The 18,564-nt window shown below is 42.1% G+C and overlaps 1 protein-coding gene across 2 annotated transcripts in view; it reads right to left on the bottom strand.

Annotated features, from left to right (window-relative positions):
• Positions 1-5,170: 5,170 nt before the first annotated feature.
• SBSPON (somatomedin B and thrombospondin type 1 domain containing) overlaps positions 5,171-18,564 on the bottom strand; it is a 17,969-nt gene continuing 4,575 nt past the window's right edge. The window contains exons 2-5 of one of the 2 annotated variants that reach the window (XM_025200210.1): positions 13,742-13,936; positions 8,936-9,026; positions 7,586-7,765; positions 5,171-5,660 (exon numbers count right to left, since the gene is read on the bottom strand). In XM_025200210.1, coding sequence (XP_025055995.1) covers positions 5,543-5,660; positions 7,586-7,765; positions 8,936-9,026; positions 13,742-13,936 — 584 coding nt within the window. In that variant the 3' untranslated portion in view covers positions 5,171-5,542. The remainder of the gene's footprint in view (positions 5,661-7,585; positions 7,766-8,935; positions 9,027-13,741; positions 13,937-18,564) is intronic. The other variant, XM_025200217.1, reaches the window with a different exon arrangement.

The following is an 18,564-nucleotide window of genomic DNA, read 5'->3' as shown; positions in this document are numbered from 1 at the left end:
TGACCTGCAGGCTGTTCCAGACCTTGGGGGCTCGGACAGTAAAGAAATTCTTCCTTATGTCCAGCCTGCAACGATCTTGAAGTAGTTTGTGACCATTTGACCTCGTCATCCCTTGGGGCGCTCTGGTGAACAAACGTTCCCCCAGATGCTGGTGGTCACCCTTGATAAACTTGTAGGTGGCCATCAGATCACCCCTGAGCCTGCGCTTTTTCAGGCTAAAGAGCCCCATGGCTCTCAGCCTGTCATCGTAGGGTCTGCTTCCCTGACCTCTGATCATGCGCGTGGCTCTTCTCTGGACTCTCTCAAGCTTCTCCACATCCTTTTTGAATTGTGGAGGCCAAAACTGGACACAGTACTCCAGCTGCGGCCTCACTAAGGCCGAGTTCAGGGGGAGAATGATGTCCCGGGATTTGCTTGAGAAGCATCTATGGATGCAAGCCAGAGTTTATCCACCATCTGTAGCTGGAAAGTGGAGAATTAATTCTGAGCTGTTCTTTAGTGCTCTCTGTGTGATGACCAAATGGGATAATGAGCTATTTTTATGCTGGGGAATAAGGGACAGACCCAAGGGTCTGAGAGTAAAGTACGTCTAAGTGGCTTTACATTTCTGAGGGAATAGCATTGATACACAATCATTAGTTTTGTTCAGGTGATGAGCACTCTCCAGATTCCAAGCATCCCTGTGAGATCAGAAAGATTTTTTTTCCCTTGGACTCTTAAATTCAAAATGTTGCATGCTCCTAATTTTATAGGGTTGTAACAGGGGGAGACTGCCCCTGTTACGGGAATGTCTGGGAAAAGCACCCATTTTGTTGAGAACTTTCTGTCCAATCCATGGAACTGGGCAACATATTGACTGTTCACCCATCCAGGATGCTAAATACCCACTATGGACTTTGGGGAAGTATTCATTACCTGCTGACAGCAATGAGGTGTTCAATCAGATTGGGATAACAAAAGGCTTAATTGCCAATTGAGTCTTCCTGGCTGGCGGCGGACAACTGGAGATTGACAACAGCTGGGTGGAAACATTGTATAAAAGACTGTCGGTGCGATTAGCACTTCCCAGAAGGGGAAGAAGAGCCAAGGCTTTAGATGCCAGAGACGGCAAGCAGCCTGTGCGGAGGTGCAGGCAATGAGAGAGAGATTCGCCAAGGATTTCTTGTTGAAGTGGCGAGTGTCGGGCATCCAGACTGTTGGAAGATGAATTGCTGACTTAGCCGGATGATTGCAGCTCCATCCGGATCAATGTCAAGGACTTCATTGCTGTGAATTGATAAACAGGGTGGGCTTCCAAATGCCCACCCCATGAGTGTTCATTGCAGGATTGATAAGTGAATCAAGAATGTGTAGGGAGAGCCAGTTGAGGGACATACAGCTGGTGGCTAGCCAAGTTACACTTGTTGTAAGTGGGCATTACTGATGCTCATTATTAAAACTAAGTGAACACTCCTTTAATTACTCCCATCAAAGTTGTGGTAGGTGAGATTGACACTGAAATGAGGGAAGACAAAGCTATAACATCTTATTGTGTGCCTTAGAAGAAGAACATGCTCACAAGGGTGAAAACCCCCACCCCCCCCCCCCCCCCCCCCCCCAAGCAGTGGGAGCAGTAGCAGGAGCCGCCAGACGAGCACTAGATGAGCTGTACACAGAGGTGGGAGCCACCCCCGCCCCCCCGAGCCACGCCTTCGTCCCACACCTGCCCCAACCCCACACCCTCCCTCACTGTGGGGGCCTTGATCTGCCGCCTCCTCCCCCTTCTACGACACCAGACTTACCAGCTGAACGCAGCCCTCCAAGCTGCCAGCTCTGCTCCTCACTGCCTTGGTGCTGCACTGAGGCAGAACACACACACAGGCATTTATCAGACAAATTATCAGCCGCATTGAGCCAATTTCCAATATAGAAAAAATTCTTTATACGGGTGCCAATCTGATAACGGACTGATGTGTTGGTGCACCTCTATATCTAATATTTTATCTGTACTGTTATGTGTTTTTAGCCTTTGAGAGGGAGTTTGGTTGTTTTCAAATAAAATTCTAATTCATGCAAGGTATTATCTTTAGTCGTACAGAGATGCACTGTATACAAAGTACTTTGATAATTGCGTCTTGTAAAGGCTAGCACCTACAGCCATTTTTAGTTTATCATTAAAGTAAATCACATTGATTTTGTTTTTTTTTGTTTTTTTTTTAATCTAATCTAATATGATTGATCTTTGTCTAGCATTTTGTTTTTGAGGTGTCTTGGTCAAAGAAGCTTGTAGACTTATCTGCAGACGTGAGTCCACCAAACTAAGGTTTTGTAAGGCTTGCGTTAATTATACAGGAAGGGACTTTTACCGGTTTTTTGGGGGGGTTTTGGCAGGTGTGTGCGCCTGTTAAAATTCACGTCGCATTTTTCCACTTCTAAATGACTTTGTTTTATAATGGTGCCATGTAGCAGTTGGAAGCAGGACTTCTTGTTAACTTTTATTTTTAAGACTCAACTTTAATCTGTTGGAAGGATACTATTTTAAAATCACCTACAGAACTGATGTAACTGTACATCTTAATTCTTTTTCCAAAGGAGGAAAAAAAAGTGGCCTAGAACAGGGAGATAAGAGTAACACATGTGGTCATACCTGGTACTTACTTCATCCACATTTACTACTACTTCCCACTTGATTAGTAGCAACCTTGACTCTTTATGTAGGGCTCCATCGATTAGTCAACAAGACTTGGAATGTGCAGCCCAACTGCTCATTTCTAGAGTACATCCATCTGTCTAGTGTGGTTTGGTAGTGTATTACTATGATGTACATAGTAAAATATCTTTTTTTTTTCCCCCTTACTTTTTGCCTTCCCAAAACAAGGTGACTGACTGAGTTGGAGGCATCTGGTATGCAAAAAAATACCGCCTCCCCTGCCTCCATCCCCACCCTGTATTTCAGTTGCTTTTTGGAAAGTTTTAAAGGCATGGTTGTTTGTCTTGCTGGCCCTTTATTTCCTTTTCTAAGTAGCAATTAAAACATTTCAATCTATCAATTCCATCCCTGCAAGCTATGCCCATGGTTACAACTAGTGCCCAGAAGGCAGTATGGTATCACGGGCTTAGTCTTGGTGGCTAGAAAATGATATTTAGAGGTTTGCTTTTGGAAATTGTCTTGTACGTAAAATAGTTATTGCATTAGAACAATGGTCTAGGATAAGAGCAAAAGTTAATTGATTTCTAAAAGCCTGTTTGTGACAGCGTTTTTCAAGGTCTACTTCGTCTGATGCAGGCAAGCAGACGCAGGCTGGGAAATTTAAGACATACCATACTGTTCCATAACATGAGATAAGGTGGCACCAGTTCACAGTGCCTAACTGCAGGACCCTGGGCATTTCCAGTTTTGGTAGATAGACCAAATTAGAAGAAACTGGTAAAACCCAAATTAGGATGCGTGTATGTGATAGGTTTGCAAAATAAAGGAATATGCTGACAGGACAGAACGTGGACAGTGTGACTACCACAGGGAAACTGATCAATGATGCCCAGAGGTAAAGAGTTATCAGAAGGGGGGAAAAAATACAAAAGGAGGGATTTGAAAAGTCCCTGAGAAGGGAACCCGAGGCCACCAGGGTCTGAGGACACATCACCAGCCCATCTCGCCCACTCTGCCGGCGGGGTGGGGGGTAAGCCTCAACCTTCAACCTCCAGCCTGCTGCCATCTGACATTCAAGAAAGAACCTCAGAGTGAAGCTTGCATACTAGTCAAATGTACCTTGATTCTGTGAACCCTGGGACTGGTAGATATAGAATTGTTCGCATTATGCTTATCTGCTATCACTGTGTATCAATAAAATTTGCCTATTATCAAATGGAGAGGTCATGGTTGATCTGAGGCTTTGGGTCCTGGAACAAGGTATCTGTATCATAAATCCAGTGACAACAAATTGATCACCAGGAATCCTAGTTCTCTCTGATTTAAAAAAAAAAAAAAAAATCCCCAATTTTTAGTTAAATGAGGTAACCCCAAATCCACATTTTTCTGTGATTTAAATGAAACACCACTAACATATAGATAAATAAATATATAGCAATGTTTCATTTTAATCATGGAAAACATGGATTTGAGGTTACTTTTTTAACGAAAAATTGGGGATTTTTTTTTTTTAAATAACCCCAAATCCATGTTTTCCATGATTAAAATGAAACATTGCTATATATTTATTTATCTATATGTTAGTGGTGTTTCATTTAAATTGCAGGAAAATGTGGATTTGGGGTTACTTGAACTAAAAATTGGGGATTTTTTTTAAATCGGAGAGAACTAGGATCCCTGCTGATCACTTACATAGCCAGGCCCTAACAGAGAAACTAATAGTAAAGTAAAAAGTACTTTAAAAAAAAATATTACTATGCTAGTGTGGACAGGGTCTTAATATGCTTGTTCTGTCTTCTGATCTTGGAAGAACTCAGTGTCTGACAGGCTGTTAGTTTACTATAGCAAATAACTACTTCTGTAATTAATCTGTCTTTAGACTTGTCAGAAAAGCTGGTTTAATAATTTGACTTTGTAGGAGCTTGGTTTAGGACTCTTTGCCAGAAAAATCCCCTCTTTGAGTTGTTTCTTGAAGTCCTTGAGGTTTTTTTTTTCCCCATGCATAACAAGTAGTTTTACACTATCACAAAGATGTTTGTGTGTATTGAAGAAGAGGACTACAAAAAGTGTTTATTCACCTTCCCGAAATAGTTACATTCAGTAAGGTCTGTTTAGATTTTGTTTTTCTATTAAAGGGATACAGGATTTGATTGGAGATGTAATTTAGCCTCTATCCTGTCCACTGTAATCTACTAGAACTGTTATGGTGAAAGTACTTGATAGAAAAAGGCAGCCTGGTGACATGTGTCCCAGTTTAGCTAGGACAGTCCAGGATTCTGTAGTCTGGTCCTGGCCAGTTGATCAAAAGTCCTAGGCCAGAGTCCAGTGGGGAGGTGGAGCAGCATGGTGTGCCAGGCAGGTCCTGAGCAGGCACCACTGCTCCTGTGTGGGAGCAAAATGGGTGGGCTGGAGTAGGTGCCAACCCACCCACACATGGCACATCCTTTTTCCTGCACAAAAGTGGTGTTGCCTGCCTGGTGCACCATGCTGCACCACCTCCCAACCAGATGCTGGCCTGGGACTTTTTTGACCAACTGTCTGGGACCAGGTGACTAAATTCTGTGCGTTGTGGCCAAACCAGGACATGTGGTGATGCCGCTCTTACTGCAACTCCTACAAGATTGTCCTGCAAGGAATTAAGTTGTTAAGAAGTGAAATTGCTCCAGTTGGAAGAATTCAGTCTTTAATTACAAAAGAGAGAAATGGAAGCTAATACATTCAGAAGTAGAAAATTTCATGTTAATTCCTATATACGAACGAGGGTCAAGGCACAAATCGGAATATCTCCCAAAGTCTTTCTTGTTCCAAGTTCAGCAAATACAGCAGAAAAGTGTAGTTTTTAATTTTTGGTTTCAGAGTGTTACATTGGTTTTTAACATTCACAAATGTTCTTTATTATAAACAAATTATTTTTTATGTAAAAATAAAACTATGCACACCAGGACAGGAACACTCCTCCACTTGCCGCACTTTCTTCCATGTTCCTTGGCACTGCGGATTGCCAACTGCTTGCCAGTGGAGAACTTTATTTCTGAAACATAACACAGTAAATGATTGATAAATAACCAAGTAGGTTTTTCAGTAATTTATTTAAATTGTAAATAGAAATATAGCTATAAGATTTCATATGAAATAAAAGTACTTGGTAGCATGTCAGCCTTGTTTAGATTTTATTTATTTGCCTAGCTTCCATAATGCATCTTCTATTCTTATACTGTAAGCTTTTTGGAGTGTTTAGGCATTGATATAAGCTAATGTATGCTAAACACATGTTTGACTAAAAGTGATTCCAAATACCTAACATCTTATTTCAGAGTCGTTGTTCTGGTTACCCTATTAAGTGTATGCTGTTTGAAGGAGTCATGTAGAAACCTGTGGGTGTGTCTACACAAGATGCCTTTACTGTGCAGTAGATTGGTCTACTTCACAGTAAAGCATCACCGTCTACGCATGCTCACACTTACTACTCAGTAAATTAATCTACAGCACCATTAGCTACCAACTGTAAATATGGGTAGTAAACTAACTACGCAGTAGATACTGTGCAGTAACACGTGCGTAGATGTTGACCAGGAGTAAACTTGCTCCCAGTCAGCCTAGCCAATGGGGGCCACAGGGGACAGGGATTACTCTGTCCTTGATACTGGTGCTGCTCAGCTACCTGCTCCCCAGAGCAGCCAGCTGTATGGGACAGGTGAGGGCTAGATTCCCAACTCCTGCCCACTCCCCGGAGCAGCCAGCTTGGCGCGGCACAGAGCTGCTCTTGGGGACTGGTGAGGGCTGGGAATCCAACCCTTTCCCCCTACCTGGACAGCTCCCAGCAACTGCCTGCTGAGCACTGAAGCCCCACCAGGCATGGAGCTTGCTGACAGCTTTGTGTCTGGCTGAGCACGGGGCCAGGAGAGCTCTGCCTTACTAAAGTGGTCCCCTCCCAATGTGAACAGCGCCAGGAGACAGCTGCTGCTGTTGGCAGAGCTCTCCTGGCCTGGTGCCTACTAGAAATGGTACTATGCCACTTGCCAGCACAGGGGGAGCCTGGACCTCCCCCTGGCTGCTGCAGAAAGGCAGAGCAGGGCAGGAGCAGCCCTGTGCCGGTTTGCTCTCACTGGGAGCAAATCTGCTCCCAAAAGGGAGCATGTGTAAACATGCTTCTGGGTAGGCTTACTGCACAGTATTGTTACTGAGCAGTAAGCCGACTTTCAATGAATAGCACATGTAGATGCAGCTTCACAAAGGAGCCTTAAAGGAAGCAGCTCCATTCCTTCCTTCATAGATAAAAATAAAGCTATCAACCCACTAAATTTGGTTTTGTGACACCAAGGATATTTGTCCACAAAAAGTCCTAATATGCACTTACTGAACGGGTTAATTATTAACATTGGCTTTTCCAGCTACTGTAAATAAAACAAACTCTATTGTGTAGCCTCAGATAAAATTTGAAAATGGAACAAAGGTGTTCTTTCTGGGTCAGATTAAAATGGAGAGGTCTCATTCTTCAAGTAGCTGCAAGCTGGTCTATTTTTGCTTTTTATTCATATTTTTTTACGCAACCATTGTCTTAATGCTGACAATTCTTACATTGTCTCTAAGTAGAAGGCAAATGAGGGTGTGCACACATTTACCTTTAGCTCCTTTAAAAGAAGTTGGGAAGGAGGGGTGGGGGAAGGGAATTGCTGTTCAGATCTAAATGTTACATCTGCGTGGTTTGATAGTGTCTAACTAAGTCACCCCAACTTTGACCCTGGATGAAGACAGATGAAAACTGGAGCAATTTTGCTATGCTTGTATAGATACAGAATAATGTGGAAGTAACTATTACATTTTAACCGCTTGTATCAGTATCCTTCGATAGTTATCAAAGTTGTATAGGTTGAGATCCTGAAATCAGAATTCCATCCCTATGTTAGTTATTAATTTTAGAGAAACTGGTTAGAACAGAGAACTCCTGTGTCTTACCCATCAGCATTAAGGCCATCTCCAGAACAACGATGATTGCCACTTTGCATAGCTGGAGGTTGGCAAGCTACACATACTGTGTACCCTTCTCTTATATACTGCATCCACCGAGCATAAGGACGATTCTCCAGAGTACAGTGGTGAGAGAGTGACTCAGTTTTAAATTCCACACAATAGCTGCTTACAGAGAGATAAAATACAGTATGAATTTAACTAGCGTTAGTCATGTATGCTTAAGTGTGGTTCGTATCTTCTACATCCACAAAAAGTACTGTGATGATGCAGTTGTTAGCTATAATAAGCATCTTCTAAGAGTCACCAATTACTTAACACATCTGCTAAACAACAACCAATTTACTGTACTCTGTGCTCACTTCTAGCTTCTGTATTTTATCTCAATTTCTGATTATGCTCTGCTTTAAATTATGTTGAAATAGTCAAGTAGATGAAGGCATCCAAAACTCTTGAGCAAGAGGCAATATCTTTTATTAGACCAACTAGATAGTTGCAAATTAATTTTATTTTTTTATTTATTTATTTTTGCAAGCTTTTGGTCTCAAACTGCCTTCTTCAGGGCATGAAGTCAATCTTGTACAATCTTTGACTTCTTTGCCTGAAAAAGGGTGTTAAAGCCTGAAAGCTTGCAAACAAACAAAAAATGTTACAACTATCTAGTTGGCCTAATAAAAGCTATTACTTCTTCCTCAAGAGTTTTGAATGCCTTTGCCTCTGGACTAACATAGCTATAACCTATATCCTTCAAGTAGATGAACGCATTTCTCAATTACTCCTTTTGGCAGTCTGTTAACAATATAAGAAAATGTTTTGTATGTCTAAATGTTTTTGGTATACTTATTGGGTTAGCGGCCCAGTGAAAACAGTACAGGATAAAGCCTTAAGACATGCTGCAAGGCTAATACAAATTAAATAACTAATTTCGGAGATCTGAGCCATGTATTTCACTGCTACTGCCATCACTTTGAACCAAGCAGCCCCTGGGAGTAGTAGTATTCTATCCATCTTGTTTATGCAGAGAACTATGTTTAACTTCTCAGGCTTCTCATCATTACAGATTTATTTTACTTTTTATTTTAACCTTTCTTTTTAAAGGCAGCCACACTAAAATTTCCATGATCTCAATAAATGTCTATATCAGGACTGTTAGGAAACCAAAACAAAAAATCAAAAGTAGACCTCAACTGACCCAAAAAATAATAATGCCCTCGGAAGAAAAAGCAGTAGACAAATGTCTTGGGGATATATGCTACCCTTAAATTACTGCAAGTTAAGGTTTTACTATGTAATCAAAAACTAAACAAGATGCCCAAATTCATTTGCTAATTAAATTACCTGGATTCTTCTGTGTCTGAAGACCATAGAGGAGATGCTGCTCGTCTTTTTCTCTCCTTACTGTATTCAAAGGTTGTTATGAAAGCAGGAACTGGGAGAAAATAATAGGTCTATTATTAAAACCATAAATTCTATGAGAGAACAGTAAAACAAAATAGAGCTACAACTTAGTGTGTAGGTGTGTCTGAGCAAAATGGCAGCTCATGAAAAGGGTCAGACTGAGCTCACTGGTTTATTTGAAAATGGATACAGCTCCATCAAATATTTTCACTTTTCCCTGCTGTAGATCTGTGAGGAACTGCCTTAGAAATTGTGCAGCTTGTGAAACTGTAGGATTCTTAGGTCAAATTGTAGACTTCATGGACACATCCAGATGAGCGGGAACATGCGCACAAACTATACATGATAAGGATCTCCATGCTGCATATTTGTAGCACGGAGCCAAAAATAGATATTGGACCCTCTTTTTCTTGTTGTTGTTTTTTTGTGGGGTTTTTTTAGATACTGAGATTTCCCAAGAAATGGGGCAGCACACATGGCTGCAGTATGTGCCACCTGAAACTGAGCTTGGCCAGCTAGAGCCACATTCTGGCTACTGGCCAGGCTCTGCAAGCCCAGATTGCTGTTGCTGCTGCTGGCCCCAGCCTCCCCTACCCTACCTGGGGCAATCTGCCACATGCCAAAGCATGCATGCTGGAGCATTCCCTGTGGGCAAGTATCAATGGCACAACTATATGCCACTGCTATGTGTCACCAGGAAAATGCATGTGCACACTCGTGGGGATGTGCCCCATTTGTTTCAAATGTTGAGCTCATTTGGTTGTCCTGTATTTGACGTTTTACTGAAGCAGTGTTTCCCAACCTCTTGCACCCCAAGGCACACTTACATTAATAAACCTTTTCTGTGGTACACCATCCTCATACCTATTGTAGCACCTTGCCATGGCAAAATTCTGTGGCATACTTGTTAATTTCTGATGACATACTTTTGTGTTGTGGCACACTGTTTGGGAAACACTGCACCAAAGGACTCTGTCTAAGAAAGCACTGTGATCACTGTATAGGGTACAGGTGGTCAACTTGTGGTACATGTGCCACAAGTAGCATGGGCAGGCAGCCTCCTGGTGTGGCATGTGGCAGATTGGGGAGGAGGCATCCAGCACTGGCAAGAAGCAGAAAACGGCAGCAAGCTGGGCTTGGAGCACAGGATAGGAAGCAGCATAGCAGATCAGCTAGGAGAAGGGGCTTGGAGTGGCACTCAGGGAGGGTATGTGGCCTAATTTGTAACACCTGCCAAAAATGCTGCCCCCCTCCCCTCAATGTATAAGTAGGGATTTACCTAAGTCATGATCAGAGATCCTGGTTTTCCCTGATCAAAAAATAACAAATTCTCTGCTGAAAAACCTAAAATCCTTTCTTAAAATTCAAAGCACCCTAGCTCTGCTGATGCCCCTCACTCCTCACAGACCTCCCAGCCCTGCTGGAGGGGGTACCCAGCTGCCAGGGCTACGGACCTAGGTCTGCAGCCCCCTGGCTCCCCACTGCTATGTGTACTCCCAGGGGGATGGGGGGCCCCGCACCTCCCAGAACTGTACCTGGGGTAGGTGCAGGCTGCAGACTTGAGCTCTGACCGTACTCCATTTTTCTGTGGGAAATGGAAAACCCAGATCCATGGTCATGACAAGTGAAAGGGATTTTTACAGGCTGCTTGTTGCCCATGGAGCTAATTTTGTGGCCTTTGCACAGTGAATTCACCCCTCGCCACTGTTTGGCCAAGAAGGCTGTCCATTGTGTGGCTCTGCCCCTTGCCACTGATTGGTAGAGTGGGGCAGAGCTGGATGACCAACAGCCTTTTCCTAATCAGTGGTGGGAGGGAAGGGAGGCACCATCATTGTGGCTGCTCTTCTTTGCAGCCTCACCCCTCCCGCTTCCTGCCACTGGGGAGCCAGCATTTTGTTTTAACTAAGGTTTTTGATTTCGTGAGCAATACCCGATTTCAGTTTCTGTGAAATCACAAATTTAAGTAGGTCCCTAGGTATAAGGCCATTAACTAAATCAACTACCAGCCCATCTCTTTGAGACGACAGACTCGATATAGGAATCCAGTGTGAGGTGAGAAGAGTACCACTAGCCAGTGGGAAAGCTGTATTTAAAAGGAGGAAGCAACATCTGCTGCCACTTGGGCAGGAGCAACTCTGTAGCCTTAAATGCTAACCTCAGATGTGTGTTTCTGTTACATTTTCCATGAAGGGTTAAACTAGAAGCCAGGTGGAACTTGGCAGAACTCTGGGGAATGCAACCAAGTTCAGGAGAGCTGAGGCACTGATTAGGGGACCAAGGCTAACTGGGCTGTAAAGTTGGCATATCCTAAGTAGGGCTCAGACAAGTTTGTTTCTGAAACCATACTGTAAAGATTTGGAAATAGTGACTAGACTACTGAGCCCAAAGATATTTGAAACACAGGGGATCTACTCACAACAAATTAGTGACTAAAAGAAGAATTGGAACAGGTTGTAATGCCTATTCAGTCCTAAAAAAAACTGCCTAGTGTGACTGTTGGATTTTTTCCTTTTTTGTTGATGATAGAGACTGAAGCTATTAATCGTTTCACGTAAATCATCAAATTAGCAGGATATACCCTCATACTTGTATTTAAATAAACACAGGGTGCATCCACACACGCAATTAGCATGTAGCAATAAACTCTGGCGCAGTTTCTACTGGAGTTGATTACTCCTGGGTGCAGTTTTTACATGCGCACACAGAACCAGCACATTGAGCTGGGGAGGAGCAGTCCCACCTGGCAGGGAATTCAGGAGGTCAGCCTGCCAGCCCAGAGCTGCTCCATCCCGGCTCAACATGCTGCAGAGGGGCTGGCCAGGGCATGAGGCTGCTACAGTGTGGGGCTAGCCAACAGGCAGCCCCTGCACTGTAGCACTCTCATGCCCCAGCCAGTCACAGTCTCTACACATGTGTTTCAGAGCACTAAATAACTAAATAACTCCACTATAGTCTTGGACAGTACTATCCTACAGCAGAGTTAATTCATTTACTGCACCCCAATAGGGATGTACGTATAGACAGTGATGCTTTACTGCAGCGTTAATTAGGCAACTCCGTAGTAAAGTGCATGTGTAGATGAACCCAGTGTCACCTTATAGGTCAGATTTTAAAGGGTCTCAGATTTGTGTGTACATCTGTTTATGTGTGCGCGCGCACAATCAAATAACACAATCAAATAACTGTTCCTGACTGCCCAGTTTGTTTGCAAGGATACAAGCAAATTCATTTTGTTGGTGGACCCTGGAAGAATCCCATTGTCTGTCAGTGACACAGGAAGGGGATGTTTCAATGCTAAGGCTTAGTCTTACAAAGGACTTAATGGAAATAGACCATACTAGGCCTTACTGGAGACGGAGCTCTCTAGGCCTTTCCTATGCCTAGGCAACTAGGCCTATACTATGGGCAAGTTGCTCTAAAAGAATGGGGCTATTTCATCTCCCAGAAAAGCTTTGCTGTAGATTTCCTCCCAGTTTTCCTACAGCAACCCCTTTGATGTTTTTTCGCATCCAATTCTCCATTAAGAAGATGGTGCAAACAGAGGTGCATTCCATTCAACACCTGCTCCAAGAACCTATTCAGGCACTAATGTCCCATCTGAAGGTGATTGGTATCTCATCTCCAGCACACTGGATCTGCTTTTTTGGGGATAGCATAGCCTTTAGTGACCACACAGAAAGGAAGGTTGAAAAATGCTCTTAAATACACTTTTCACTTTAAAATCTTATTAAGATTGGTACTGTCTCATACTTCTAGAGAGTGGTCTTCCAAATGGGAACAAGACTACTTGTTTTGAACCTTCTATCTGTTCAATCCCCTCAGTGACTTGGATCACAGTTCTATTTTCCTTTTGGATCTAATTTCTTGGATGCTTTCACATTAGCCTAGAGAGTTCTGGGTGTATTCTTAGAGTAGGAATATTTTTTCTCCATGTTTTGTTTCGATCCCTTTCCTTCTAAGGGCCCTGGCTGTGGGAAAACATGTTGCACGCTATCTTGAAAAAAGTCTTGGAAGGAAAAAAATGTACATCCATGCACTGCTGCTTTCACAGCTGAGGGAAACTAATCTTTTTACTCTTCAAGGGGGACGGGCCTGAGGGGGAATCTACTAACTGAAAGACAAGGTCTTGCCCATGACTAGAATGGTATCACCTTACTATGAAAAACAGCAAGCATATTTCCTTGCTGCAATATTTTATGAAATGTAGCATATGGGCTTATTTTGTTTTATTTTTACTAAGCACTTCCCCAATTTTATTTTCTGGTTAATTTCTCAATGAAAAAATACTTAATTATGTCATTCCACTTGTCATGATGTAGATCTGCCTAACATGTATGTTATGGGGCATGCAGAATATTTTTTTAATGAATCAAATAATGAATGCTTTCTATACATATCTGACAAACTATAAATGATTAACAGAATGTACTGGAAACTAGACAAACACTTCTGAAAGGCTTCAGTCAAGAAAACAAAAGATAATTTGTCTATAATTCTTAATTTAATAAAACTCTTATGGGGAAACCTCTGCTTCTTGTGATGGACAAATGCAAATAAAAAAACTGAATAATTTCTGAAATGCAAGTACCTGTAAAATTACATGAAAGTAAAAAATGAGGTTCTGAAATTAATTTGTATTTTATAGACTGGACCTACAACTTTATTGTCAATGTGGCAAATAAATAGCTGCTGTTTTTAACTGTCATGAGCTGTAAGGGTGATGCAGGTCAATCAGAGAGAAATTACCGTGATCATGTCCGCAGTTCTGTCCTTCATAAGTCACGTATTCCAGGCAGCCAGCCTTCTCCTCTAGTGGAGGACAAGGTTCCCCACCGTTCTTAGGTTCTTGTTGCACATAGCGCCTACGCATTCGAAAATTAGGTTTACACTGCTTTCCGCAACCACTCCAGTGACTCCACTCCCCCACAACGCAAGGAAGAGCTGCAAAGCAATAATTAAGTATTACTAGCAGTAAAGATCACTCTTTTATTATTCGCTCTAACAACTCTAGTAGTATGGTCATGCATTGTTTTCCTTTACATATATGTTATGTTTTAAGAAGTTTTTAACTTTCTACTAATAATGAAAGAGTGCTGGCTCAGCCACATAGTCAAAATGTATATTACTTTCTCCCCTTTGCTTCTAGGTGCAAATTCACACCCAAGACAGGGATTTAAAGTAACACTTCACTGCACTTGTAACAACTGCACAGTCCGTGCATGTAGATGCGCCCAGGGTGTAACTACATGGGATGCCTTACTAATCTACTGAGCAGTAAAGCACCACAGTCTACACGTTTGCACATTTACTGCACAGTAGCATGTGTAGATGCTTGACCAGGATCAAATTTGCTCCATCAACCCCAAAACTAGGGGGCCACAGGGAAGTCCTCTGATCTTGGTGCTACTCAGCTGCCAGTTTCCATGGGAGCCAAGCAGGGGCCAGAGCAGGGTTGGAGCAGTCCTGCACCAGGCTGCTCCCACTGGAAGCAGATTTGCTTCTAAAAGGGAGCATGTGTGTAGACATACCCACTGGGAACGCTTCCTGGGCAGTATTTTACTACGCAGTAAGCCATTATTGCATTAATTCCACATGTAGATGTGCCCACAGTCTGGTACATTGGATACTTGAATACCAGTTCAATACTAGCACAGATTCAGAGCCCCCTTGTGAACCTCACATAGAAATAGTTACACTCTTCAGTTTCAAACCTTTTTGGGAAAAGAGCTATCATTTTGAAAACAGATTTTGGTTCAAAAGAAAATGAATTTTTTTTCTGGGTTCAAATTTTGTACTTTGGAATACAACGTAATTCCCTCAGAATTTTAGGTAAGCACCAAATGGCTCATGTGCCAAGTTCTCATGCAGTGCTTATTCTGTGTCCTCCCTCAATCCTGCCTAAAGCAGTTTCAGACTTAAAACAGCTTTTCATTTTCCATAGGAGTTAATTGTTCATCATATAAGCTGGAATATAAAACTACTGCAGAAGAAAAAGTACTGGGACACTTAACAGCTCACTACAGATCTCAAGTGAAGTAGTGAGGAAAGCACTACTGCAGTGAGAGAGACTTTTGCTTTGTGGAATACAGAATCTCTCTGACATCTGCTGGACTGTTTAGCGCAAGAACAGCCTTGCAAATTTTCTTGTTTAGAAGACTATACAGTTTTATAGGCGTGTTGAATGGAAAATCCCTGACTAATAAGCAGGAGGTAGAAATTGGACCACAAAGCATCCCTTACTGCTTGTCAATGACTTGACAAAAAACCTTCAAGGTAAAAATACTTGTAATATAGAAGACAAAACCCATAGGATATATTAATCATCCTTTAATTTTTAAACTTTCCCTTTGTACTTGTGCTTGCCGAAGTTCCCAGAAGTGGATTCTTTATAGTTATCTTCCTTTAGCTTGTTTGTATTTTCAACTCTTCCTTTTCCCTGGATTTTGTAGTTAGACACAGGCAGCAACTCGGTTTCACTTTACTTTGGAAAGCATAGCCAAAAAAGATATCCCAAGTGAATAAAAATACTCTGAAAGCTACTTTGGAAAAAGATTTTGCAGCCTGTTTCCCAGAATGCAAGGGCAGATAATGGATATATTATCCCAAGCTGGATACTGAAAAGGTCTTTGCTTTATTTACCCCTTCAGAGCCACTTTGCATTGCAAAAAAACAAGTGTGACACACTTATGAAAGAGTTTAGTTTTTCATAGCTTCTCAACAGTGACACTGACACTGTGATGTTTTGAAAACTGTCCCTGTACAGCCAGCAGATTTAGCTGTTAAATTGTGATGAGGAATGTTGTTGTTCTTTGAACTGTGTTCATGAGATAATTGCATACATTACAATCCTTCTTGATAGGAGAGAAAAATTCTCATAGTTAAGGCACTTTATTAGGACTCAGAAGATCTGGGTTTGGTCCCTAGTTCTACAGTAAATGTCATTAGGGTTTTTGAGGAAAGCCCTTTAACACCAGATTCCTCAGAAAGGATGTGGGTACCTTAGGCAGACTTGACGCCTATTCCTACCTTTATTTCAAGGACTGTTTATGAATTGTTCATTAAACAATTTAGATAAAAAATAATAATTCTGAAAGCAGAGACCAGAAACCTCCCCATATAGCTGAGTCTTGTTGCTGCTTTAGTCACTCAGCTATGGAGTGGTCTCATCAACCTTGATCTAACCCTCACAATCTTGCATTCCTGTCTGCACAAAAAGAGTGTAGGGTCTGCCCACCTGTGCTTGGACAGTATGAGGCGAGAGACCTGGATCTGAACCCTCAAACAGAAGAATCTGGGTTCGGAGGTGTCCATGAACAAAGACTCTAACTATTAGGGTATAAGCCAAGCACTAAAAGTTTATATAAAAAGTTGGAGGAGTGGGGTCACACCACCCTAACCAAGGGAAACCGGAAGCTTCCTCAGTTATTTGTAAGAACAGTTGTAGGTGCTTACCTTCCACAGGGCCTTTGTGGGCCTGGATCCCAAGTGTATAGAGACACCTGGCCCAGGTGCCTGAACACTGGGGAAGGGTAGGGGGAAGGACTTCATCTCAGCTTTTGCCTTCTTTCATGCTATACTGTCTTACCCTTGAAACAAACCCCTCTTTTTGTGAGCTGTGAGAGATACTGTGCTCACTTAAATCCATCCTTAAATCACATGAAGCCTGCCCCCAGTGTATCTTGCTTTCACGTTTTATTTGTCCTATTTGTCTAGGTCAGGAAGCATGTTGTCTTCATATTTGTTTAAAGCCCAAGCTGTCCATTCTATATGTGCACCTATTGCACTGAGCTACTAGTGTGGAGAAGTGCTCATCAGGCTTTCCACAATACAGATTTTATATTACAGTTATTTATGACTTTGCACACTGCAGTGTGCACTCTTCATACTCTACAAATAAAAACTTACTACTATGTTTTATATCTTGCATAATTTTTATCAGACTTTTAGTAGTTTTAAACTTTAGACTGAACCATTTTTTCTGCCAAATGAATACAACAGTGTGTCTATGAAGCATGCATGATAAGCAGAGAGTTACTCCATGGGGTCACGCACAGGCCAACACAGTAAAGGGTCTATACCTGTACATCCACAGGGAATGAAATGTACTGACTACAAAAGAGCACTTGTTTCTTTCAATCATTTGTTGCCTTTACAATATTTTCTGTCATTAGGATGTAAGATAGTTTTGCGTATTCTCACACAATCTGATCCAAAGTCCACAGAACCCAATGGCTTTTGCTTCCTGTGCCATGTTTTATTTAACACAGTTAGTATCTCTTTCACAGCTGAGCACTGAGGTGTGTGGAGAGTGAATTAGTTCAGCCAAGGGAAGAATATGGTCTTTTAATTAAAGATAACAATATATATATAATGGTAGCACATAGAAGCTCTCCTTCCTTTTTTTCCCACACATGATTTAGTGACGATTATTATCCACTATAAATTCAACTTTCTGTACAATGCATCTACATTTTATTTACAGACATTTTTAATGTTCTTTTTTAAAGTACCTATTGGGGCTATGGTAGCATTTAGCGGACCCAGATAATATTAGGGTCCACTGTATTAGGTACAAATACTTTGCAAGAGATGGTCCCTGCATCAAAGAGCTTATAGTCCAAACATGCAAGCTAGAAAGAAGCAGGCCAGTGAAATAACTTGTTTGAGGTCACCCAGTGCTTTTATTTCCTCAATATACTTTTATTCAATGTTTAGCAATTGAAAAACTAGAACAAATATGATTATCAAGTATGATGATCATATTATACATATATTTAACATTGTCATTTTCTGTCATTCAGAAGATCTGTAATGATTTTTAAAATCTTAATTCATCTGCATAGTACCTTTCAGGGATGTTTTAAATTCATTTTCTAACCAAAATTAATACCACATTTGGCTTTACTTTTCCTGTTCTTTGAAGGCAAATTTTCAACACTGGGCACATCTACACATGCGATTAATGCACACAAATATACTGGGTCCTATTGCTCTGGAGTTTTTTGCTCCCGGGCATGATGTTTGAATGTGCACCTGGGAGCAAAGATCCCCAGAGTATATTGCTCTGGAGTTTATTCGTGCACAGCAAGTGGAGCTGAGTCAGTACAGCCCAGGCTGGCAGGAGACCCAGGAGATCAGCCTGCCAGCCCAGGGCTGCTCTGACCAGGTTCCACGTGCTGCAAAATGACTGGTTTAGGGCCCAAGGGTGCTTTGGCGCACGGGTTGCCTGCTGGCTGGGGCAGTGTCTACACATATGCTGCTGTGCACAAAAAAACTGCAGCAGGATAGTACTTGTATTTACAGTAGGGTTCTGTACGTTTGGGTTTTCCCAGACATGTCCTCTTTTTGGGTTCCCCGGTTTCCATCTGGGTAGTTTTTTTTAATCTGAACAAGGGTCCAGGATTTTGCTCTGCTCCACTGGTGGGAGCAGGGGGATAGCAATTGGAGGCAGGGGGCATCACGTGCAAGTGCGTACATACACACACATAGCCAGCATGCAGCCAAGCAGGGTGGTAGGAGCAGCCTCAGCAGCTGGATGCAGGTAAGTTTATGGGGAGTGGGGGCTGGAG

Source organism: Alligator sinensis, unplaced genomic scaffold (genome assembly GCF_000455745.1).
Source record: "Alligator sinensis unplaced genomic scaffold, ASM45574v1 scaffold71_1, whole genome shotgun sequence".
Classification (NCBI taxonomy): domain Eukaryota; kingdom Metazoa; phylum Chordata; order Crocodylia; family Alligatoridae; genus Alligator; species Alligator sinensis.
This window is presented reverse-complemented; position numbering and strand designations above follow the sequence as displayed.